The sequence below is a fragment of the Hemicordylus capensis genome, chromosome 2 (assembly GCF_027244095.1).
Source record: "Hemicordylus capensis ecotype Gifberg chromosome 2, rHemCap1.1.pri, whole genome shotgun sequence".
In the NCBI taxonomy this organism is placed as follows: domain Eukaryota; kingdom Metazoa; phylum Chordata; class Lepidosauria; order Squamata; family Cordylidae; genus Hemicordylus; species Hemicordylus capensis.
Window position 1 is genome coordinate 262626777 of NC_069658.1, and position 26669 is coordinate 262653445.

Sequence of the window (26669 nt, forward strand, 5' to 3'; positions counted from 1 at the left end):
AAATGTTCTATTTAAGGGCCAAAATGGACAAGATGCTGGAGATCTACAAGTGGATCATCTGACATGTATTTATCTGTCTACCTATCTAAAAGCTGTTTTGGGTCAGGCAGCTACAGTATGGCAGTGGCAGGGGGGTGATGGAGGCAAAGATAATTTAATCCTTTCAGCTGTGCCATCCCCCCCCACACACAAATGTTCCCCCCAACACCCCCCCCCCGCAAGCCATTTGCCTGTTGGGCTTGAGTGCATATGGTTTAGATTGGGGGGAAACAAGTGGGAGAAGGTTAAACTCTCTCTCTCCCAGCACCACTATCCAGATCCAATTTGCCCCCACCGCACTCGGCAGTTTTACTTTAAAAAAGAATGGTTGGGAAATCCAATCACATATCCATTGTCTCATCTCTTTTGACCATCAGAATGAAGCAGTTACAGAAGCTCACCTTTAATCCATCTTGGTCTCAACATGTTATCTAGGAGGGGAAATAAGAGGTCAGACTGCCATTGCAGATCAACAGTACAGATTTCACAATATATGCATATTAGCAAACAAACAATGCATCACTGTTGATAACTATATCTATTAATCATTCTGATGTGGTATGAAGGCTAATTGATAGACTATTATGATTAAATTTATATACTTCTTTTCCTAGAAAGCTCAACATGATGTACAGCAATGCACAATAAAAATAAGAGAGCCAGCATGGTATAGTGATTAGAGTGCTGGACTAGGACTGGGGAGACCCGAGTTCAAATCCCCATTCAGCCATGATACTTGCTGGGTGACTCTGGGCCAGTCACTTCTCTCTCAGCCTAACCTACTTCACAGGGTTGTGAGGAGAAACTTAAGTATATAGTATACCGCTCTGGGCTCCTTGAAGGATGAGCGGGATATAAATGTTAATAATAAGCAATTTTGGAAGGGCGGTATATAAATCAAATAAATAAATAATAAATAAATAAATAATAAAAGAAAGAAAACATCAAGCACAGCTATAAAGGCACAAACACCAGGCAGATATCACTTATCAGGGAAAAGCCAGCACAAATGAAAACATGTTTACTAGGGGTGTGCACAGAACCGCACGCAGTCCGGCACTGTGGAGGGGGTCCCTTTAAGGGCAGGGAGGGTTTACTTACCCCTCCCACCGCTTTGCCCCCTCCAGCGCCCGTATTTTCTGTAGAAATTGGGGCGGCAGGATACCTCCCCGCCGCCCCTTCTGCCTCCTCATTGCAAAAGGCTGTAACAAGCCTTCTGCGCACGCAGCGCGCGAGTTTCACGTTTACCCGACGCGACCGGGTCGGAGGCCCGGTCTACCCGTCACGTCGGGTAAACGTGAAGCTCGCGCGCCGTACCGCGTGCGCAGAAGGCTTGTTACAGCCTTTTGCAATGAGGAGGCAGAAGGGGCGGTGGGGAGGTATCCTGCCGCCCCAATTTCTACAGAAAATACGGGCCCTGGAGGGAGCAAAGCGGTGGGAGGAGTAAGTAAACCCTCCCTGCCCTTAAAGGGACCCCCTCCACCCAGACCGGCCAGGTCCGAACCAGTCCGGAGGCCTTTACAATGGCCTCCGGACCGGTCCGGACCCACCCCTAATGTTTACATGACAAGAAAAAGTGGCCACAAAGGGAGACTAATTGGCTTCCAGAGAGAGGGTGTTCCATGGCAGTGATTCTCAGATCACTGCCAAGTGTAACTCTGAGAAGGCCATAACATGGAGATCCCAGATCAACAATATAATTACTGCTCGACTTAACCAAGAACTCTGCTAAAGCAAAGACAATTGTGTATACTGGTAGAATTATCAATAGTATACAGTCATCCTTCATTTTGAGTATCTGTGACTGGGCTTTTGTAGACTGTTTTGCCTACCACAAATGGAGTATATGTGAGACAGAGAGAAGCGGAGAAGAGAAAGAGAGATAGGAGCAGAGAGAGAGGCAGACGTCAGAAAGAGGTGGAGGGAGTTCCCCGCACCGCATTTCTCCCCCCATCCCCACCCCAGCATGTGCCAACTTCCAAGGCAACAACCTTTCTCACCACTTGCTGTTCCTTCGCTTCCTTTCCTCCTGCGGCCACTGCTTCTCTCCTCCCCACCCCACACCCTTGAGCTGGGGCAGAGGCATTTCTCTTTCCTCTCATCCCCATCCCCAGCACATGCAGAGGCAGCAACATTCCTCCCTGCTTACTGTTCCTTTCCTTCCTCGTGCTGCCAAAGTTTGTCTCCTCTGGGGTTGCCATATCCAAACTCCCCAAATCTGTGCACTCTAATTTGCATATTGTGTAAACTGGCTTGCAAATAATTTGCATAATATGCAAATCAGATGACTCACTTTCCAGTTGTATTTGCTCGGATATCTACCAACAATTGTTGGGGGAGATCTCTTTGCCTGACCATTTTCCTGAGCATTAATACACCCAGACTTTATATATTCCAATACTTTCTAATATAGAAATTCAGTTTTTAACAGTGTCTAATGTTTGTAGTACTGTCGTGTGTAGTACAGTCATGGATTCCTCACAATTGCAGACAACCATCCCACTCCATTTTCCAAAACCTGAATATACTATTTATTGGTGAATAAATGCACTATTTATTGGTTTAAATATGCAAATTTAAACATGTTATTTATTGGTTAAGGTGAAGATAATTAAAGCTCATGCTGAGGAGCACTGCTGACTCTGAGTGCATTTGCATTGCCACTAAATTCTACAATTGACCCTAAAAAAACTGGCACTAGGGATTAAGTCTTCCATGCTTAAGCCTTGTCACGGTCACCATTTACATCCTGAGATAAGTACATAAAATGTAACACCAAAATGGCTATAGGCTTTAAAAAGAGCACAGGGGAGGGCAAATTTATGGTGGCTTAAAGCAAAATTAAAAAACACAAAACCAAAATAATATCTATATAAAATAACTGAAGACTACACTAGGTTTAAGAGGAGAGAGGAGAGTTGATCTTGTGGTAGCAAGCATGACTTGTCCCCATAGCTAAGCAGGGTCCACCCTGGTTGCATATGAATGGGAGACTAGAAGTGCGAGCACTTGAAGATATTCCCCTCAGGGGATGAAGCCACTCTGGGAAGAGCAGAAGGTTTCAAGTTTCCTCCCTGGCTTCTCCAAGATAGGGCTGAGAGAGATTCCTGCCTGCAACCTTGGAGTGTTGCAGATGAACTTCCAGTGCATCGACCTTTTGCACCAACTGTCGTAATGACCACTAGGGGCATTGGGAGTAGAGACAGTGAGTCAGGGTCTCCCTATCTGTCCCTACTCTATGACCCCTGAACTGACTCTGCAGCACTTCCTGTGCTGAGTCACACAATCCTTCCTTTCCTCCTAGAGAGCAGATGGAAACATCTTTCTCTCTCTCTCTCTCTCTCTCTCTCTCTCCTTACCTATCCACTATGTAGTCCTTTAGATTAGAGATAGGTCTTTCCTATCTAAGTGTATTTAATCAATAAATGTTTAGTGTTTAGTCATACAAGGCTCTCCATGTGTTTTCTTTAAATAGCTGCAATATCCGAACCATCCTCTGCTACCTACCCTGTAACTGGATTGTGTGCTCATTCCTTAGTGCTCTGCTGTTTTACCTATTGTGGGTAAAAATCAACAACCTCTAACATGGAGAAGCCGCTTTTGAAGCCGAGAATGCACAGCTTTTCAGGCTGCAATTCTGTACAAACTTACTTGATAGAAGATCTGATTGAAACCAATGGTACTAACATCTTAGTAGAGGCATGCTTAGAATGGATTGCACTACAAAGCCAAAGACCTTAAACATTACAATACACAGCCTGGTAGGCAGTGAGGCTATTCACATGCATGTGCAAAACCAGACTAAGGGAGCCCAGCCCAGGGGCGTAGCCAGCCTGCCGGCAGCCCGATTACAACCGCGGCGGGCACCCCAATAGCCCCGCCCCCGCGTCTGACGTCAGATGCGGGGGAGCGGGGCATGGTCTGGCTCCCAAACGGAGCCTTGAGGCTCTGTTCAGGAGTTGAGGCTTAATTGCTGAAGGGGCCGCAGTTAAATTAAGGCTGGTGCTGCCTTTGCAGCGCAGCCCAGGAGCAGATCTTCCCTGCAGGGAAAAGCCGCTCCTGGGCTGCATTGTGAAGGCAGCGCCAGTCTTAGCTCCTGAAGGGGCCACATGGCCCCTTCAAGAGCTAGTTAGGCTGGCGCTGCATTCACAGCACACAGCCAGGAGCTACTCTTCCCTGCCTTTGCAGAGAACAGCCACTCCTGGCTGGCACTGCAAACGCAGTGCCAGCCTTAGTTTAGCTCCTGAAGGGGCCACGCAGCCCCCGCTCGGGAGCTAAACTACCGCCCCCGTGTCTGACATCAGACGCGGGGAGCGTGTCGGGGCCGCTCTTGCGGCCCCTGATTGGTCAGCAGCCCAGGTTCTTCGAACTCATTGGCCCAATGGTGGCTCCGCTCCTGGCCCAGCCTGGTTTTATGCATGCGTGTGAACCACCAGGATCAGGCCAATCCTGGTGGCAACATGGCGGCAAACCCACCTAAGGAGTCTGATGGGAGTATGGGCAAAATATAAAAAATGGTTGGAGTGTAAAACTCCACTATGGGTATCCCCGATTGAGGGTTTGACATGTAAAGAGACAAATATGCAGTCTGAATGGGGTACTTTTAGGGATTTGTTATGTTTTCAAGAGAAGGGCTGTAAATTAAAAAAATTAAATGAAGTACAATATTTGGTTAGTAATTGGTTTCAGTATCATCAGCTAAATGAGATTTATAAAAAGGATCTTAAGGTTGGGTTTGTTGATCAAATGTGATTTGAGAAGGAGCTGTGTGAAAATGATGAAAGACTAGTCTCTAAGATGTACAAGTTGTTGCTTTTGGAGGAGACAAGAGATGAAGTGGTCAAAACGACTATGATAAAATGGGCTCAAGATGTGGGTCATAATATAGATATGGCTGCTTGGGGAAAATTATGGAAAACTGATTTAAAGTTTACTGCATGTTATACTTTAAAAGAAAATTATTATAAGATGATGTATAGGTGGTATCTGACACCGAAAAAAAATAGCTTTAATGTATAAAAATGTTTCAAACAAATGTTGGAAATGTGGACAATGTGAAGGAACTTTTTTCCATATGTGGTTATCATGCTGGAAGGCAAAGGCTTTTGGAGATATGATATATAATGAGTTGAAGAAAATCTTTAAAGAGACATTTCCTAAGAGGCCAGAATCCTTCCTGCTGGGAATAACTCAAGGCGAATTCTCCAGAAGAAATTTAACATTTTTAATGTATGCAACCACAGCGGCAAGAATAGTATATGCGCAGAAATGGAAAGACACTAAAACGCCCTCAAAAGAAGACTGGTTGATAAAAATTTTTGGAATATGCAGAGATGGCAAAGCTTACAGCACTTATAAGAGACCAAAATTTTGAATGTTTTAAAGAAGATTGGGAACCATTTTTGCTTTACTTAAAGAACTATTTTTCCAATATGGACCTTTCAGCAGGGTTTGAAATATAGTAATAACAGCAGGTTGGGTAAAATCGAGTAGTATTGTGGAGTATGTATGTTTTGAATTATTATAGCAAGGGTTTTTCATGAACCACGCCGATAGGTAAGTGGGAAGTCAATATTTACATACGTGTAGAAATAAATGTAATTGGAATGTAAAGCTATTGTAAAAGCCAATAAAAATTTAAAATGCAAAAAAGAAAAGAAAATGAGGTTAAGGGAGCAAGTGCTTTTGATTGTCTGGCAGCCGCAGCTGCCAGACTGTGGGGAGCCCAGGGAGGGGATCCCCATGATGGACCTGCGCAGTGCATCATGGTATTTCCAGAGGCCGGGATGACACATTCCGGCCCCGACCCTCCCTACTGCACAGGGAACCATCTGGGCATGTAGGGAGCGCGCCCAGCAATGGCATCTTGATTGGGCTTACTCTCTTCCCCTCCCTACACTCTGGAGAATGTTTTCTCCTCCCTCTCCCATTTCTCCTTCCTCTCCCCCTCCACCAAGGCACCTTGTTTCTTCCCGCCAATGAGGCGCTGAGTTCCCCCCACCTCCAGTGCCAAGAAGCAGAGAAGCACTGAGAAGCAGAGCGAAGGAGAGAGAGTCTACCCTGCACTGGGTTTCTCCCCCGCCTGGCGCCTGCAGAGGCAGCAACGTTCCTCCCCATTTGCTGTCTCCTCTCTTCCTCCTGCAGCTGCTGTTGGAGGGCTGGGGAGGGAAGGTGAAAGGGTTACTGTAATTCCTGGAAATTTCCAACCTTTTAAAAGTGATTTTTTCCTTACCTTTCATGACTACGGTCCCCCTAGCCCCCATTCCCATTCATTTCTATTGCACCCCGACTGCAATTTGCCAACCGTGAGGTTTTGCCAGAGTGCAACCCTAGCGGTTGGCAAGGGATGACTATAATTAAGCTGTGGGTAAAAATCTTTAATCAAATAGATTTTTAAAAATCAACAGATCAAAACAGATTGATTAATCAGATAATACGGTTTTTAAAAAATGTTCTTATTTTAAATATAAAAACTGTAGACAGCAGACACCATCTTAGAAGAGTCACCACATCTTCACTTTCAGCCCAGTTCACACCTTATGTTCAACACATGTACAATCTGTGCACAGTGTACTCATGTACAGATCTGAACACATGTAGTTATTCACATATTACATTCGACACACATACAGTAGTACATTTCACAGTTGTACCCTGAATTTGAAGCGGGGCGGTGTCCAGTTTCAGTTTTCAAATGAAAACATGTACGGTCCTTCACATAAATACATATGCATTGTTGCTAGCACTGCCTTTCTGTGGGCTCCCAGAAGCCTCTCTGCTTATGTTTGCTACTACAGGCTTGTAGTTCCCACTTATTGCATATCGGAACCCACAGGACCATGGGCCCACCAGTTGTTTGTACAAGAGGGTCCATCGCTTGGCAGGCAATTGGGACAATCACCCCCAGGTTCACCAGATAACATGCAACCCGAAAGGGGATTAGCTTCCCACCTTTCTCTCTGGTCTAAAGCCAGTTGAGAATGTCTAAGTAGAAGGAGTCAACTCCAAGGTCTCCCTGCTCAGGGACTGACCCTTTTACTTCCCTCCATGATTAATTCAAACTGCTAACCTTGCTGTGGGACCTATGCTTCTTCCTCCCCAAACAATAGGAGCTAATGGGCAATAGGAATTTGGGAGGCACGTTCATTAAAAGTTCTGATCGCACATTCTGGTCCTTCCATGAGATAAAGACTTGAGCGTTCATTCAATTCTAGTTCTTCCACAGCTTGTTTTCAACCTTTTCACGCCATTACACTTTTAGAAGCACTCCCAACAAAGACAATGGATTCTTTTGAAACCCACGGAATTCCCCTCCTCAGCAAGGAGGAGCAGTCAGCTTTGTGACCCAGGGCACATTCTGGGCTATAACTAGCCCTGGCACCATGAAACTGTGTTTCTCCTGCAGCCTCTACAGCTTGGATTCACCCACTGCTGCATAGGTGATTTACTTGGCATCCACCAGAACACCAGGCCGTGTATTGTCTTTCATGCCATTCCTGCTCAAGAAGCAGAGAAGCACTGAGAAGCAGAGCGAAAGGGACTTCCGGTTGGACTGCCATCGTAGCTGCATGCTTCTCTGAAAGGGGGAGACCGAGGAGGAGAAAATAAGAGGGTTTTGAGGCTTCAAAGCCCCCCTACGTCACCCTGGATTAAAGGGTCGACTTCAAGATAACCCACTGTTCCTCCCGAGCCAGCTCTCTTAATTCAAAGCTGCATTGGAGAATGCAGTTTTTGTTTTAGGTCAAGCGGCGGAGGCTGGGTCCAATCAAGCTTACTTCTCTCTCGGAAATCATTTTGACCGAAGCTAGTTGGCAGCCAATTTCTATGGTTTGGATTTAATTAATTACCTAAAGTTCATGAAGCTCACCTCTCAAGCGACTGATGACAACTTGCTGGAGTTCTTCCTGCATTTCTGGGAAAGATATTTCAGAGCTTAAGACGCAGCTGTAAGTTTCTTCCGATTACAATTAAGGAGGGGAATTCAATCTTCTTGCTAAATATTGGAACTCAAGAGCGGAGTTGATGATTAATAATTTTTTAATACCTGGAAAAGGATCTTATTAGTGGGAATTATTATTTTCTTCTTTCTTTTTACTGCTGTCGGGCGAAGTTTATGGAAGAGGCGTTTCGCTGTTCGCTGTTTGCTGTTGAAGTTGTCCATCATTTTGTCAACCAATTAGAGTAATAGGCGTTTCACACTACTGTGAGAAAATTTAACTGCCAGTGATAAGATATAGGAGCTGTGGTGCAGAACTGTTTATACTTGGGATATAAACACAGGCTTTTACTTTCTTTTTTGACATCAAGGACATTAAACCCTGCTGTGAAAGTGTTTTTTCTTTTTTAACCCTTCCTCTATACTACGAAAGGGGGGGATAGACACAATGCAAAAAAAGTCTCAGCAAAGTCAGATATATTTACAACCCAGGAAATCTTCCCTTCCAAGTACAGGTGCGGGGAAAACCAGAATGCCTTTAGATTTCGATCAAACGTTATCAGAGATGAAACAGATACTCCAATCAAACGCTATTGCTCTCCAGCAAGTTAGTTCTGATATGGTCCAAGTGAAACAAGATACACAGACATTAAATGATAGAGCATCAAATATTGAAGAAACAGTCAAGAAATTAGCACAAGACAACAAAGAATTTAAATCAAGGGTTGACACTTTGGAGAAGGAGGTGTGATCACTGAAAGATGACAAAGAAAAATTATTAGATCAAATGGCATTGTTGGAACTAAGACAAAAAGAGAGATTTTTAAGATTCAGAGTTATTCCAGAGAAAGCTGACCAAGACATCAAGAAAATACTTGGGGAGGAGCTTGCATCACTTTTGGGAATTACAGTTGGAGAGATGGAGGCACAGATTGAGATAGCTTTTCGTCTAAATTCGGATTTTGCTACAAGAAATAAATTAATTAAAGACTGCTTGGTCCAATTTAGCTCAAAATCAATTACTGAGCGGATTCTTCAGGCTCATTTTGCTACAGCCCTTACTATTGAAACCCACCAGATAAAATTTTTGAAAGAAATTCCAACCAGAATCTTAAGAAAACGTAAGGATTACAAATGTTTGACAGATGCATTGAATGCTAATGGAATACGCTTTAGGTGGGAAACACCGGAGGGAGTTTCTTTTTTCTATAACAGCAAGAAGAATAGATTCACTGAGCTTCTTAAAGTGCAAGAATTTTGGCGGAAATACAAAAAAGACTTATCTCCTGAACATCCAGCTTCCTCAACACATAATTTGAATTAGACCAGATGGATTTCAAACGAGACCACAGGATTCTTTCTTGGAACATTAATGGGTTAAACACAAAAGCTAAAAGAAATAGAGTCTTTCATTTTCTTAAGAAACAAAATTTGGACATTGTGTGCTTACAGGAGACACATATTAGAAAACAAGATAGAAAATTTCTGGTCAATAAGGCCTTAGGACAAGAATTTGTTTCCTCAGATAAGGAAAAAAAAAAAAAAGAGGGGTAGTATTTTATGTCAAACAACAATTTGAACCTAAATTGATTTTTAAGATGAAGAAGGTAGGCTATTAGCATTGGAAATTCTAATTTCTGGGATTAAAACTGTGATTATTTGAATTTATGCCCCTAATGAAAAGAAAGTTGAATTCTATAATTATTTGGATCAAAAGATGGCGGAGTTATTGAATGTTAATTTGATTATATTGGGAGATTTTAATGGTGTTGTTTCTACATCTTTGGACAGAAAATCTGATATATCGGATAGGAACTTACAAGGTAAACTTCTTAAAGCATTTTTTGATTTAGTAGAACACATGGATCTTTATGATTTGTGGAGAATTAAAAATTCAAATGCAAAAGAATATACTTATTTCTCTGAAAGATATCAATCACATTCAAGGACAGATATGGTTTGGACATCTAAAGCTATTACATCATGTATGAAAAGAATGGATATTTTACCTAGGACTTTTTCGGATCACAATCCAATTTGTTTTACATGGAAGAAGAAAGGAATGACTTCATTTCGTTGGAGATTGAACAAATAACTTTTGAAAAAACCAGACGTTGTGGAGAAAGCCAAAAAGAAATTAAAAGATTATTTTGAATTGAACTTAAACCAAAGAATGGACAATAAAATTATCTGGGATGCAACTAAAGCGGTTATGAGAGGTTTTTTTATACAGCAAAATGCATATTTTAAGAAGCAAAGAGGATTGAAAAAAGAGACATTATTGATGCAGATCTCCAAAAAGGAACGGGAATTACTATGGGTTAAAGATAAGAAGACAGTTACTCAAGCTATCAAAATGTTACAACAACAAATTTCTATGTTAGTAGCAAATGAACTTGAATGGAATTTGAAGTATGCTAAGCAAAGGTCATTTGAGTTTGCAAATAAACCAGGCAAGTTGTTAGCATGGAAAATTAGATCTGAGAAGGAAAAAAATTTTATATCTAAAATACTTACAAAAAAATGGGCTTTCCTATGATGGAAAGGAAATAAGAGCTGAATTTTTAAAATACTATTCAGAATTATACAAAGGTAAAATAGTTGAATACAAAAAAATTGAGCAGTTTCTTAGGACCAAAAATATTCCAAAACTCTCTAAGAAACAAATAGAAATTATGAATGCTCCGATAACAATCATGGAAATAACAGAAGCTATAAATCAAAGTAAGCCCAACAAGGCCCCAGGGCCTGATGGATTGTCAGCTTTGTACTACAAGTCAGTCAAAGATGAAATTTTACAGCCTTTTCAATGGACTATGAATGATATTCTACAAAAAGGGATTATGCCAGATTCGTGGAAGTATGCAAATATTGCAGTAATTCCAAAACCAGATCAAGACTTAACGTTAGTTAAAAACTATAGACCAATCTCACTTTTAAATAATGATTATAAACTTTTTGCTGCCATTTTGGCAAGAAGAATGAAGGTTATTTTAAGACATTTTTTTCATGAAGCTCAAGCTGGTTTCTTACCAAAGAGACAATTGAGAGATAATGTGAGAACAGTCCTGAACGTACTGGAGTATTATGAAAAACATAATGATAAACAGATGGCGATGATTTTTTTGGATGCAGAGAAAGCTTTTGACAATGTTTCGTGGCAATTTATGTGGAGATTATTAGATGTAATGGCTGTGGGCAACAATTTTATTAGGGCAATTAAGACAATCTACTCGGAGCAATATGCTAAGATTATTGTAAATGGGGAATTATCAGACAATTGTGAAATATAAAAAGGGACTAGACAAGGATGTCCACTTTCCCCATTGCTTTTTATATTGGTCCTAGAAGTGCTTTGTAGAAGTATTAGAGAAGATGATAAATTATATGGCCCTAAAACTGGCAAACAAGACTACAAGTTGAGAGCCTTTGCGGATGATGTTGTGTTCTTTCTAGAAAATCCAATGGACAAGACTGGAAGACTCTTGGAAAAAATACAACAATTTGGACAGTTGGCTGGATTCTATATAAATAAGGCCAAAACTAAAGTTTTGACTAAAAATATGGATCAGAAATCTAAGGACATTCTCTGAAATAAGTGAGCTGAAAGTGGAGAAGAAAATTAAATACTTGGGGGTCTGGCTAACAAACAATAATTCTTTGTTGTTTACAAATAATTATGTTAAAATATGGAATACAGTGAAAATTGATTTACAAAGATGGTCTAAAACGAATTTGTCTCTAATGGGAAGAATCTCAGTGGTGAAAATGAATGTTCTGCCTAAAATGTTATTTCTCTTTCAGACTATTCCTATAATCAACACTTTAACTTGTTTTAAGCAATGGCAGAAGGATATAACTAAGTTTGTTTGGCAAGGGAAAAGACCAAGAATTAATTTTAAGAATTTAACAGATGCAAAGGAAAGAGGTGGTCTTACTTTACCAGACTTAAGGTTGTATTTTGATGCTGTTTGTTTGACATGGCTAAAAGAATGGATAACATTAAGAAACCGTAGAATACTTGACTTGGAAGGATTTGATAGAAAGTTTGGATGGCATTCATATTTGTGGTATGAAAAAAGCAAAATACATAAAGATTTTTTGAACCACTATGTGAGAAGGAGTTTAATGAGGGTGTGGTTAAAATATAAAAATTGGTTGGAACCTAAAACTCCGCTATGGGTATCTCCAACTGAAGCTTTATCACGCAAAGAAGTAAATATGCAAATGCATTGGGGTACCTATAGGGATTTGCTACATTTTCAGGAAAAGGATTGTAAGTTAAAAAGTTTAACTGAAATACAAAACTTGGTCAGAGATTGGTTTCAGTACCATCAGTTAAATGAGATATATAAGAAAGATTTTAAAGTTGGATTTGAGGATCAGATTTCGAGTTTTGAGAAGGAATTATGTGAAAATGATGAAAAATTAGTTTCTAAAATGTATAAACTGTTACTTTTGGAGGAGACAAGAGAGGAAGTGGTTGACCATGATAAAGTGGGCTCAAGATGTGGGTAGAAATGGTAGCCTGGGAAAAATTATGGAAAACTGATTTAAAATTCACTGTATGTTATGCTTTAAAAGAAAATTATTACAAAATGATGTATAGATGGTATCTGACACCCAAAAAATTGGCATTAATGTACAAAAATGTTTCAAACAAATGTTGGAAGTGTGGACAGTGTGAAGGCACTTTTTTTCATATGTGGTGGACCTGTGGGAAGGCTAAAGCATATTGGGATATGATATATAATGAGTTAAAGAAAATATTTAAAATGACATTTCCTAAGAGGCCAGAATCCTTCCTGCTGGGAATAACACAAGGTGCAATTTCTACAATTAATTCAACATTTTTAATGTATGCTTCTACGGCGGCTAGAATTATATATGCACAGAAATGGAAGAGTAATGAACTGCCTTCAAAAGAAGACTGGCTGATAAAAATTTTGGAATACACGGAGATGGCAAAACTCACAACACTAATAAGAGACCAACATTTGGAATGCTTTAAAGAAGATTGGAAACCATTCTTCTTGTATCTAAAGAACTATTTTCCTATTATGGACTTTACAGCAGGGTTTGAAATTTAGTAAAAAACTGCAGGTTGGGTAGATTAGCTGTGTTTGTAAGGGTTTAAATGTATGTTTTGAACTATTATTATAGCAAGGGTAAACTTTATAGCTGATGATTCACGAAGAGCTGTGTGCAGGAAGTCCACTTTTGTCTATTTGTAATCAATGAGAATATTATTATTGTTAAAATCAATAAAAATTGAATTTGAAAAAAAAAAAAGAGAGAAGCAGAGTGAAGGAAAGAGAGTCTACCCTGCGCTGGGTTTCTCCCCCGCCTGGCGCCTGCAGAGGCAGCAACGTTCCTCCCCATTTGCTGTCTCCTCTCTTCCTCCTGCAGCTGCTGTTGGAGGGCTGGGGAGGGAAGGTGAAAGGGTTACTGTAATTCCTGGAAATTTCCAACCTTTTAAAAGTGATTTTTTCCTTACCTTTCATGACTACGGTCCCCCTAGCCCCCATTCCCATTCATTTCTATTGCACCCCGACTGCAATTTGCCAACCGTGAGGTTTTGCCAGAGTGCAACCCTAGCAGTTGGCAAGGGATGACTATAATTAAGCTGTGGGTAAAAATCTTTAATCAAATAGATTTTAAAAAATCAACAGATCAAAACAGATTGATTAATCAGATAATACGTTTTTTTAAAAGTGTTCTTATTTTAAATATAAAAACTGTAGACAGCAGACACCATCTTAGAAGAGTCACCACACCTTCACTTTCAGCCCAGTTCACACCATGGTCCCGTGGGTTCCGACAGCAGCAGTGGGTGAATCCAAGCTGTAGAGGCTGCAGGAGAAACACAGTTTCCACAGCTTGTTTTCAACCTTTTCACGCCATTACGCTTTTAGAAGCACTCCCAACAAAGACAATGGATTCTTTTGAAACCCACAGAATTCCCCTCCTCAGCAAGGAGGAGCGGTCAACTTTGTGACCCAGGGCACATTCTGGGCTATAACTAGCCCTGGCACCATGAAACTGTGTTTCTCCTGCAGCCTCTACAGCTTGGATTCACCCACTGCTGCATAGGTGATTTACTTGGCATCCACCAGAACACCAGGCCGTGAATTGTCTTTCATGCCATTCCTGCTCTTACCCTCCAGATCGGCCCTCTTCACTAGCCTGATCTGTGCAGCATGTCCAGCTGCTATGAGAAGCTAGTCCCACGAGATCATGCCTCTTTTGGATTAGCCCCTGCTACCAAACCCCTGAGCGGTACTCAGGTCACTGCACCTGCCTCCCGTTTTCCAGCCTGTTCCTGAGAAGAGAGGTCCCTCGGTAACGAATGGGCCACAAGGGTCCATTCACCCTAATGGACAGAGTGAGGTAGTATATTAACTGCTGTACCCCTGTGCTCCCCTCTATCCCTGTTCCTTCCAAAATCCAAAAACCTGACCTCTAAAACCCCCCTTCTCTAACCAGCCTGGAGTTCATTTAATTTGGACACTAAGCTAAATGGCCTCTTTGAGAGTTCTCTGGTTAATCTTTGCAACTCTATTTTATTTTAGTAGTAATATTGCATTGCCCTCCAATCAATTCTTTTTCCTCTGTATCCCTAAACCCTTCAATAAACCTAATTATATTTGAACTTTCAACTCTCTGTCAGTCCTTTTCCCTGGGACCAAAGCTTTGCACAAATTTATTCTGAAGTGGACTGCTCTGTTTAAGCATGCTAATTCTCCCACACCAGTGATTGCAAATTCAGAAGTGATTCACTTCTCCATGACAGCCTTCAAGGCCATGCTCACCCCAACAGCCAGAGAAACCAAGAAGTACTGGTGCTCCATCCCTGCACATCCCTCCTCCACTACACCCCTGCCCCACACAGGCCTAAACGTAGTCAGGGGTCTCTGCCAATTTTCCCTGGGGGCAGTTCCATTAACAGCATCTGTATACACATACAACATACCATCTGAATAAGATTAGCGTGAACTTCAACACATTTCCCAAAAGCACAGGGTGAGAATGTTCAAGTCACTTTTTAGAGACAAAAGCACTGTGCCTTTACTGGCTGAATAGCAGAATTCTTAGACCTTCTTCCAAGGTGTTCAGGGCATTGTACATTTGTTTTTCCTCCATACCTACAGCCACTTCATCCTTACAACAATTCTGTGAAACAGGCAAGGCTGAGAGATAGTGAATACTCAAAGTCCCTCAGTATGTATCATGTCTGTAGGAATTTGTACCTTGGTCTCCCCAATTCTAGTCCATCACAGGGGTGGAGCCACCAATGTCCTGATGTGTCCCATAAACACAGGCCCAATGGGAAAATTGTGTTGTGGGGGGGCCTGCCCGGCCACCACTGCCTAGAAGGCTCCACAGCCTGTATATCTACTGCAGAGCTGTAGATATACAGCTCTGCTGCAGTAGATATCCCTACTCCCCTGAGTAGGGATGTGCAAACAGGTATGATATTGAACCAAACCCCACCCACCCTGGCCATTTGGGGGGGATTCACACTTTGTTTTTGTTTTTTAAATTAAACTTTTTTTTTAAACTCACCCCATCTGAGGAGCTTCTCTGAGGCCATGGCCACCGCACATGCCCAATGGGCCTCTGTGTGGCCCTGGAGAAGCCCCTCAGGCAAAAAGCTGTTGGAATGTGGCAAGTGGAATAGGTTATCTTGCAATGCCTAGATAGAATACAGAGGAGAAAAGAAGCAGCCTAGCTCTATAAGGCACTGGCTACCCAGACCCTGGGCTAGTCCACCCACGGCAGAGTGAACAATGCAGTATTCATGCTTGAATGTCTCCTAATAACCTGTAGGCAGGCGTCTGAGCACTGTAGAAATAAGGATAAATATGTAGGCAGGTCAGTTCAGGCTGCAAACAACTAGCTTTGACAACATTTGTTCGTGAGGGCAGTATGGATTCTGTTGGAACCATTAAAGGTGCAGGTGAAGTACCAAAATAAAGTAAAGTTGTGCTGTTGAGTCAGTGTCAACTCCTGGTGACCAATGGCGGTTGTCTTTGGTAGAATACAGGAGGGGTTTATCACTGCCATCTCCCACACAGTATGAGATGATGCCTTTCAGCATCTTCCTATATCACTGTTGCCTGATATAGGTGTTTCCCATAGTATGGAAACACACCGGCGGGGATTTGAACCAGCAACCTCTTGCTCCCTAGGCAAGTTACTTCCCTGCTGCGCCATTAGGTGGCTACAGGCGAAGTACTACTGATAGGCAAATAGGCTCTGGACGGACGGACGGACAAAACATGTGCCCAGTGCTATTGACAGAGGTGCTGCATCCGTGCTATCACTTTATGATGGTTTTTGTATGGAGAGTGTCAATTAGGCTTGATTGAGACAGAATGAGCCAACTGGTGTTAATTGCCATGTCACCATCGGTATTAGGGAACCCACCACTGGGGTATATCCTTAGTGCCCAGATGGGGTCTTGATAGTTCTAATATGTACAGGGGGACAAGCTCCCACCGGTAACGATGGCTGTTATATGACCCAGAACAGAATATTTGAGATGGGAATGGGGTGGCCAATTTGGCCCTGGTTACTATTAGACCAACAGCAAATATTTATATACTGCTTTTTAACGAAAGTGTCCAAAGCGGTTTACATAGAGAAATAAATAAATAAGATGCATCCCTGTCCCCAAAGGGCTCACAATCTAAAAAGAAACATAAGGCAAACACCAGCAAGAGTCACTGGAGGTACTGTGCTGGGTATGGATACGGCCAGTTACTCTCCCCCTGCTAAATAAAGAGAATCACCATGTTTAAAAGGTGCCTCTTTGCCTAGTTAGCAAGGACCATGCACTGGGTATGGCTGCACATCCCTGTCTATATGAAAGTAAACCTCAGAGGTCTGGGACTCATATTGCAGAGTGGCTCATGACCTTGTTTGAAAGGTAAGTTAGCTACGCAACATGCTAGGGAATCGGGGGCACCCAAGATGCTGTGGTAGTCAGAAAAAGAGAGCTCATTCATGCTAGTGCAGACTCCCCTTACGAGAAGAGGTAGGAACAGTTGGGGAGAAAAGGTGGGGGGGGGACTTCAGATATTTTGTGAAGGTCCATGTGGACTATGCAGTCCTGGGTAGCAGGTCTTTCGCTAGCAAGCAGGACAGCCCTCTTGTCCTGCTTGCAAGCAGGACAGCCCTCTTGTTTGCTACCTCCTATGGGATTGTTAAGACATTAGAGTGCATGGTAGTCGGAAGAAACATATAATTTGATCCCCTTTTCGCCAAAATTTGCATTAGGAAACAGATTATTCTCAGGAGTGCGCCATCGTACCTGTGACAGGAGATGTTGGAAGTGGCAGCTACCCTTGCGTGAAGGCACTCGGCCCAGGTGGGAAAACCTGAGTCAGGACTGTGGACCATTAGTCGAACCATGGTTGGAGGAGACTGCCAGCTGCTGTGTCATTGTCAATTTTGCAGTGTTTGCATTGTCTATCATTAACAACTATGGGATGTCAAGAAGAGTGTGCAGGGCCAAAAGGTGGTGGATTTCCTCCCCTCCTAGCCAGAGGAAGGTGGAGCTATCCTTAGGTGCTTAGTTTGCAGGCGGCATCTATCCAGGTGACATCCCTGAACTGCCTGAGAGTACTACACCAAAAAATCCAGAGCCAGGAGGGTGTAAGGAGTCAGCCTCCTGAGAAGGGCATGGCCCTAGGCTCCATGCAGCCACCCTTTAACAGGCTATGGCAGGACCCCTGGGGAGGAGAATCAGAAGAGAGAATTTTGCCATCTCTGCGTATTCCAAAATTTTTATCAACCAATCTTCTTTTGAAGGCAGTTCATTACTCTTCCATTTCTGTGCATATATTATTCTAGCCGCCATAGAAGCATACATGAAGAATGTTAAGTTATTTGTAGAAATTATTCCTTGTGTTATTCCCAGCAGGAAGGATTCTGGCTTCTTAGGAAATGTCATTTTGAATATTTTCTTTAATTCGTTATATATCATGACCCAATAGGCCTTAGCCCTCCCACAGGTCCACCACATATGAAAAAAAGGTACCTTCAGATTGCCCACACTTCCAACATTTGTTTGAAACATTTTTATACATTAATGCCAGGTTTTTTGGTGTCAAATACCATCTGTACATCATTTTATAACAGTTTTCCAGGATCTTATGTCTCATGAGGAGAGAGCATGTGACCTCCATGTAGTCGCCTGCTTTCAGTATGATATGTAAAAGCAGAGGGCATACCTATTGATAAGAAAGCCATCCTAGTAGTGTAAATGAAAGGGACATTTAAGCTTGGCCTTAGGTGGTAAAGACAGGACCTGTTCCTTTCTTTACTTTGGAATCTGTTTGAGGCCAGGGCTCTCCTGGGAACGTCAATGTGTGTTCTACCATTCTAGAGACATAGAAATATTAGTGTCCCTGGAAGGTCAGTTGAACAAAAAAATAATTTGCCCTTTAGGGGCAAGGTGGTTGATTTTCAGGCACAAAGGACTGCATCTCTAGCTCCAGTGATTTGGTGGGCCAGTGCATGAGGAGGAGCTGGACTAGAAGAGCCAGGGGCCTGATCCAGCAGGGCTGTTACTATGTTGCTATGGAAGCAATAGTCCTATACTGTATTCTCCCATTCAAATGCAATCAGGGCAGACCCGCAGAGGAAACAACCCACACTTGCCCCAACAAGACCAGCTCTTCTGGTCGTAGAGGCCTGTAATGTAACTGCTAAAGTGTCCCATACAAGGGGTGGCATATAAGCATTTATAGTAGTGGCAGTGGTATGGGCATGGTTGTAAGACTGTGACTCATCCTCTAAAGGAGAAAGCTTCAGCAGTAACGAGAGATGCCATATAGTTGGCCAGCAAGGTATTTATCATTCCTCCAATTGCCGTCTTGTCCCTGGATGCTCCTATGTAAAGTAAGGGGTGTAATTACCGAACATGACCCATTAGGGGGCCATGTATGATTGCACCCTAGCAAAATGGACTCTTTGGGCCATCTTTGAAGGTAACTGCCATTTGGTGATGCTGCACAGAGAGCCCCTGCAGCCGTGTCCTCCAAGGCTGGCCAGGACTCTCTGCCTAGAAGCCAACCAAGTTTGGTACAAACAGCTCTTGTAGCAATGGGTAAAAAACTCCAATGGGGTGAGGGCCAGGGGTGGGGGGTGGATGAGGCTGCCACTCAGGCAGGTCTGTGGCCAGAAGTACAATGCCTGTTGGCTCCAATCTCACAGGTTTTGGCGGGCTCTCTAGCAGGAGGTGTGCTTGTACGAAGAGGTGGCGGATAGCTGAGGCGGCGGCATAACAGCTCCCCAGCTCCCTGCTTGGGTCGGTTGCAGCAATCCTGGGATGGGCACCAGGAGCTTGGCCTTGCTGTTGCAAATGGCGCTCTGTTGGAATCAGGAGTTGCCGCTGCTCCGATCCTCTCCCTGCCATTTTTTTAGGCTGCTGCAGGCTGCACTTCTTCCTGCAGGCCCTCCAGCCATTTGTTTGGTGATGGCCTAGGTCCACGGCTGCCTCATGGAAGCAACGATCAAGCCCCCAGGCGGTTGGTCCAAGGCAAGACTGCAGAAGTGAAATGGTGGGCGGGGAGGGAAATGTCGGCCTGAGAACAGCGTGGCTGCGGAGACATGAGCAAGGGGTGGGGACTGATCAGGAGGGCGATGAACGGCCCCAAACCTGGAGAAGAAGCTTCTGATCTTCAGTGTTGCTGCAGCCCAATATCCGTGTTGGAAGCACCTTTAATGTGTTCTTAACGTGTTTTTATCTATTTTTTAAAAATCCTTTTATTAATTTTAAATGAGTTATATTGTTTGTTTTAATTCTGTAAACCGCCTAGAGATTTTTATACTAGGTGGTATATAAATCAAATAAATAAATAATATATCTCAGAGTGGGGTGGGGGGGAAGAGAAGAGAAGACCACAGCACCCTTTTGCTGCTCGGAGAATTTACATTATACATTTACATTTTGTATTCTGCTCTTCCTCCAAGGAGCCCAGAGCGGTGTACTACATACTTAGGTTTCTCCTCACAACAACCCTGTGAAGTAGGTTAGGCTGAGAGAGAAGTGACTGGCCCAGAGTCACCCAGCTAGTATCATGGCTGAATGGGGATTTGAACTCAGGTCTCCCCGGTCCTAGTCCAGCACTCTAACCACTACACCATGCTGGCTCTATTCCTGCTGCTTCTGTCCTTGTTGGCAATAGCTTGAATCGATGCCATAAGAGTAAGGATAAAGGAAAGGGGGAACAAAGGGGGAGATTTGGAGAAATGGAAAAAAAAAAAGCTTTTTTTAACACACAACAGTAAGAGAGAAAATTAGCAACAAGGAAAGGCTGAAAAATAGGGAGGAAGAAGAGGCCTTTTATAACAAGGTTCAACAGTGGGGTGTGTGTGCATCTTTACGGGCAGGGGAGGGTGCACTTACCCGTCCTGCCGGCGCACCATTTTAAGCACCTCGGGGCGGAAGCCTACCTCCCTGCCACCCTGTTGCTGCGTCTCCTGGAAGGAACTGGAAGTATCAGACGCGTCTGCATGCACCGGGCACAGGCGCGCGCACACATGGCAGGTGCACACACGTGAGGGGCGCAACATGTGCGTGCCCGATACTTCCGGTTACTTCCGGGAGACGCAGCAACAGGGTGGCAGGGAGGTAGGCTGCCGCCCCGAGGGGTTAAGCAAAACAGAATGCCATTGCTGTCAGGAGTGCTTTCTATCAGCTTTGGCTGATTCGAAAGCTGTGCCCATTCCTTGGAGAGGATGACCTCAAAACAGTGGTGCATCAGCTAGTAACCTCCCGGCGGGGCTGCCTTTGTATGTAGTCCAGAAACTTCAGTTAGTTCAGAATGCAGCAGCCAGACTGGTCGCTAGGGCAACCCGGAGAGCTTTGAAACAGTTACACTGGCTGCCAATAAGTTTCTGGCAAAATACAAATTGCTGGTTATTACCTTTAAAGCCCTAAATAGCTTAGTTCTGGGTTATCTTAGAGAGTGCCTTCTTCTACATGACCCCCACCGCACATTAAGGTCACCTGAGGAGGCCTGTCTCCAGTTACCATCGGTTCATCTGCTGGCGACTCAGAGGCGGGCCTTCTCTGTAGCTGCCCCGGAGCTGTGGAATGCACTCCCGGCAGAAATTCATAATCTGAATTCATTGCCGGCCTTCAAGAGAGCCCTTGAAACCCATCTGTTCGGACTGGCTTTCCAGGGTTTTTAATTTGTTGTAAATTGTTTTTAACTGCTGTAAGTGTTTGGCTTGGTTCTCCAGGGTTTTTAACTGTTTAAATGTTTTAACTGTTAATTGGTTTTAAGCTGTTTTTATAGTTTTGATTTTAACTGTTAATTGATTTTAATTGCTTTTATTTTGATGTAAACCGCCCTGAGCCTTTTTTTGGAAAGGCAGTATATAAATCGAATGAATGAATGAATGAATGAATAGTGGTAGCCAGAAGAGGTTACTGCGGTGCTAAAAGCAATGCTTTACAATTCTCACTTCTAACACATCATTGATCGTTATATTGAAAGCAGTAGGGCTGAGCACACTTCCTTATGGAATTTGATTCTGCACCAAGCAAGAGGCCAATAACGATGACCCAACCCTGTCCCGAAAAGGCCAATCTCTCAGGAAGTCACAGATCCACAAGAACAACCTGCCTTGCATCCCTAACTGAGCCAGCTTGTAAAGCAAACCTTCTCTCCAAACGCTGCATACATTTTCTCAGTATCTAAGAAAACAGCAACCATATGGCCCCTCCAACAGAAGGCCCTCCACACACCAGTCTCCAGCTGCAATATATGACCCCAAGTATCTTGCCCTCCCTGAAAGCCACTCTGCAAGCTTGTGAGCAACTGGAGCTTTGCCAAATACACCATCGACTGCTCATTCAACATCTGCTCCATAATCTTCACAAAACAGGAAGTCAATACAATTGGCCTGTAGGAAGAAGGGTCAGACAGCACCATCTGAGGTTTACCAATAACAGGAACTACAAGCACACACTTCCAGGACCTCAGCAACTTACCCACCTGCCAAACTGCGTTATAAGAGTCAAGCAGCACTTGTAAACAGTCCTGAGGCCAATGCCACAACATCTCATAGCGAATTCCATCTTCCCCCGGAGTTGTAGTCTTACAAAGGCCTAAAGTCTTATCCAGTTCCCACATGGAGATATCTTCTTCACAGACCCAGTCACTCAAAAACTCACAACGTTTAGCCAAAACCATTCCGATACAACTAAAAATCTTCAGTCCAATACTCCTCACTACTGACCTTTTCAAAGACATCAGCCAAAGCTTCGGCCTTATCTTTCCATACCACACAGACAAAATAATTAGCGCATACCCAAGTGGGAACGCCCCTCCAATTATATTGCAGACCCTTCATCTTCTTGACCCGTCTGTACACCAGTGACACTGGTGTATCTACAGTAAGATTTCCACAGAATTCTCTCCAGCTATTCCACTTAGCCTTTCAGGTAGGCATGTGCACGGACCGGTTCGGAGGCCATTCTAAAGGCCTCCAGACCGGTCCGGACACGGGGTGGTTTTGGTTCGGGTGGGGGGTTCTAAAAAGAATAGGGGGGGCTTTACTCACCCCTTCAAGAATTCTGAACGTATATATTCGAGTAAGCGGGCGGCATACCTCCCTGCCGCCCGCTTCACTCCCCCTCCTCCGGCGGCGCGCGTTTCTCCTTAAATTTCCGGCTTCAATTGCAATCGGGCGGCAGGGTAGCTCCCAGTCCCTGCCGCCCGGCTCTTCCATACCCCCGTGTCTCGGCTGGCGGCCGCCCCCTGCTTAATCACAGGACCCCTGCCACCCCTTCCCTTCCAATACACAGGCGGCCGGCAGGAGAGCTCTCCTGCCGACCCCGTCCCCTTCCCCGGCTCGGCTGCAAATGGCTTCTAGGAAGCCTTTTGCGCGCCTGCGCAAAAGGCTTCCTAGAAGCCATTTGCAGCTGAGTCGGGGAAGTGAGCGGACGGCAGGGAGTTCTCCCGCCGCCTGCTCGCTGAAGTTAACGTTAACTTCAGCGAGCGGGCGGCGGGAGAACTCCCTGCCGTCCGCTCGCTTCCCCGGCTCGGCTGCAAATGGCTTCTAGGAAGCCATTTGCAGCCGAGCCGGGGAAGGGGACGGGGTCGGCAGGAGAGCTCTCCTGCCGGCCGCCTGTGTATTGGAAGGGAAGGGGTGGCAGGGGTCCTGTGATTAAGCAGGGGGCGGCCGCCAGCCGAGACACGGGGGTATGGAAGAGCCGGGCGGCAGGGACTGGGAGCTACCCTGCCGCCCGATTGCAATTGAAGCCGGAAATTTAAGGAGAAACGCGCGCCGCCGGAGGAGGGGGAGTGAAGCGGGCGGCAGGGAGGTATGCCGCCCGCTTACTCGAATATATACGTTCAGAATTCTTGAAGGGGTGAGTAAAGCCCCCCCACACACTCTTTTGGAACCCCCCACCCAGTGCCGGACCGCAGCTCCGCGGTTCCGTGCACACCCCTACTTTCAGGTTGCCCTTTTCACCAACGCTCTTTGCCACTTGTACTCCAGAAAATGTGAGGTGTGCAATGGGGACAGCGTGTGAACTGCGAACAGTGCAGGGCTGGGCCAGTGAGGGCAAGTGGAGCTGGAGGAAGAGAGAGGGTGACAGGTAAAGGCAGCCAAAAATTAAAAAAAAAAAATGTATGAGATGCAAAAAAAAAAAAAATGTTCTGGGGAGGTGTTTATTTACAGAACAGAGACCCCCTCCTATCTCACTACACCACAGTACACATCCTGGAAGAAACAGAAAAAATGATGCATAGTTTCACACAGCTATGCATCCATTCAAAGCACAGAACTGCTGGCCATTAAAAAGAGTGACCCTGCACGTTTGGCCCCAACAATCAGTAAAAAGGTTTTCTATTACCTCTGAATTTTCTCAGAGTACTTTGCTCGCCTGTACTTTGTTGAGAGAACTGCTCAAGCCTTTTCTTTATATCTGAAGTATCAGGTGGAGGTGGAAACTTGAATTTCTCCTTTTCACATCTGGAAGGAGAAAGCAAAAAAAGGAAAGGTCATCCCTGAATGTATCTTAAACAGATTCCTTTAGCTGTCATAGAATTTTTAGAGTTGGAAGAAGCCATGGAGGTCTTCTCATCCAATATAATCACAACATGATTATGTTGCTATGCATAAAGGCAGTGCTAAATCCATGAAAGAAAAAGTGCCAGAGGGAAGCCCCCATTCCTCAGAAATGATAGTTTTTGCAACAAGTTATTTATTTATTTATTTATTTATTTGCATTTATATACCGCCTTTCGTTAAAAAGATAACCCCAAGGCGGTTTACAAAAGTTAAAAACATACAATAAAAAGACAATAAAAACATCATGTTAAAAATATAAAAACATAAAACAGGCATAAAAACAATACAACAAATAAAAACACAAAGAAGCTGCAGTAGAAAACAATCATGTAAAAGCCTGGGTAAAAAGCCAAGTCTTTAAAAGCTTTCTAAAAGCCGTGATGGAGTCCGAGGAACGAATGGCCACTGGGAGAGCATTCCAGAGTCTGGGGGCAGCAACAGAGAAGGCCCTGTCCCGAGTGCACGACAGCCGGGCCTCCCTCATTGTCGGCACCCGGAGCAGGGCCCTCTCAGATGTCCTTGTCAAGCGGGCAGCAACCCGTGGGAGCAGGCGGTCCCTCAAATACCCCGGGCCCAAACCGTTTAGGGCTTTAAAGGTCAAAACCAGCACCTTGAATTGGACCCGGAAACGAACCGGCAGCCAGTGCAGCTCTTTCAAAATGGGGGTGATATGTTCCCAACGGGCAGCTCCGGATAAAAGCCTCGCTGCCGCGTTTTGCACTAGCTGCAGTTTCCGGATATTCTTCAAGGGCAGCCCCACGTAGAGCGCGTTACAGTAATCCAGCCGCGACGTGACTAAGGCGTGGGTAACCGTGGCCAGATCTGCCTTCTCGAGAAAAGGACGCAGCTGGCGCACCAGCCGAAGCCGTGCAAAGGCACCCCTGGCCACCGCCTCCACCTGAGCTTCCAAAAGCAGAGCCGGGTCCAGTTAAAGGATGAATTGGCCCCAGTTCTCCAAGGAGCTACCTGCACATTAAACATTCATGCAGACATGTAAAAAAGAATACCAGGGCATTGTTAAAAGAACAAGGCCCTTTGGGGAGGTGGAAATTTAAAACTGAAAAGTGGCAGCCGTGGCTATCTAACCTTTCCCCCACTGCCCTCACTTCCCTGTTCAGAATTTCTCTGCCAGCTACTTTTCCCAGCATTACAAAAATAAACACAACAACGTCTTGATCCTCTGTGAGTGACACTTTACCAATCCTCATTTAAGCCTTACCATCAATACAGTGGCTATAAAGCAAACACAAAGTCACATACCTATCCAATATGCTTCCAATATCCTAGAGGGGGAAGAGAGGAAAGAAGATTTAAACAGGTTTCACATATGCCACTTCAAGCCCCCTTTTTGGGCCTCTCTCCCACTGTTGGTACATATATGCAAAAGACAGAAATCATTTTTAAATGCACGTGTAAGGTTTTTAAAATCTTTTGACGACCATGAAGAAAGGTAGAGTTACAACATTTTAGCCTTCCTACTTTTTTTGTTTTCTGACTTGTGAATAGATGAATTTTATTTAAAGCTCATTTTTATTATCCACCTGCCATTCTACCCGTAGAGTCATACACATTTGGGAAGGGATGTTTTAACCCTGTACTTGAATTACCAGGGGGAGGGATCCATCTCCCTTACCCTTTGTGATGCCCTCCTATGGCTTTTAGCAGACTGAGACAGCATGATTTAGCTAAAGATAAATCAATCCATCTTTCTTTCTTTCTTTGTAAATTGCTTTGAGAACTTTCATTAAAAAGTGGTATATATTTGTAATTAATAATAATAATGATGATAATAATAATAATAGGAGGAGGCGGCGGCAGTGGCGTGTGTGGGGCAAGAGGAGGCTTATGAATTGCATAAAGAGCCACACTATTTTTTCTTTTCAATATCTAAACGGGTTTATTATTCCAGAGGCTCCTGTGTCATTGCTCAGCAATGGCAGCTCTTCTCAGCCTCCCCATCCATGAATGGGCTTCCTCCATAAGCCTCAGCAATGCTGGAGAAGTCTCTAAATGAAGCCAGTTCATGGGGAGTGGGGGAAACAACAGACACACCCCTGCCTGAAGGGTGGGCACTGACCAAGGCCCATGACTTGGCCACAGACCTCTTGATGGCCTTGGGTCCTCAGCCTTGGCTGACTCCTGACGTCAGCCCTGAACTGGCAGCATGTGGTGGCAGATGGCATCCAACTTCTAGACTGGGATAAAATTGTGTCTTACCTCCAGAAATTCACTGGGTGGTTGGCCATTCTTCTTTTCTATCTCACCAATCAGATTGGTGATGTAGGATATTTCATCATCAAATTTATTCCCATAATCTTTCCTTGTCCTCTCAGTCTCCGCTTCCAGTTCTCCCAACCTGCTCAACTGGAATTGCTCTTTTTCCTTCAAAAACTGCACTATCTGTTGGAATTCAGATACCATCGACGACTTTTTGTCATCCATTTCCTTCTATAATTGACAAAAAAGGCGACTAAAGTTAAGAGTGACCATAACCAACTCATACCCATCAATCTACAGTCCACTTTCACTGCTTATATGAAATTCAAATATGAAAATGAATATTGCTTTGTCTTGGTTGAAGACAGTTTACATC

The 26669-nt window shown here is 44.0% G+C and overlaps 1 protein-coding gene across 5 annotated transcripts in view; it reads right to left on the bottom strand.

The window, feature by feature from the left end:
* Positions 1-26669, bottom strand: part of LOC128344922 (E3 ubiquitin-protein ligase TRIM39-like) — a 38260-nt gene that overhangs the window by 4995 nt on the left and 6596 nt on the right. For 2 of the 5 annotated variants that reach the window (XM_053295997.1, XM_053296001.1), the window contains exons 3-9: positions 26294-26524; positions 25337-25359; positions 23859-23977; positions 13300-13398; positions 7907-7951; positions 6099-6197; positions 441-470 (exon numbers count right to left, since the gene is read on the bottom strand). In XM_053295997.1, coding sequence (XP_053151972.1) covers positions 441-470; positions 6099-6197; positions 7907-7951; positions 13300-13398; positions 23859-23977; positions 25337-25359; positions 26294-26524 — 646 coding nt within the window. The remainder of the gene's footprint in view (positions 1-440; positions 471-6098; positions 6198-7906; positions 7952-13299; positions 13399-23858; positions 23978-25336; positions 25360-26293; positions 26525-26669) is intronic. The other 3 variants (XM_053295998.1, XM_053295999.1, XM_053296000.1) reach the window with 3 other exon arrangements.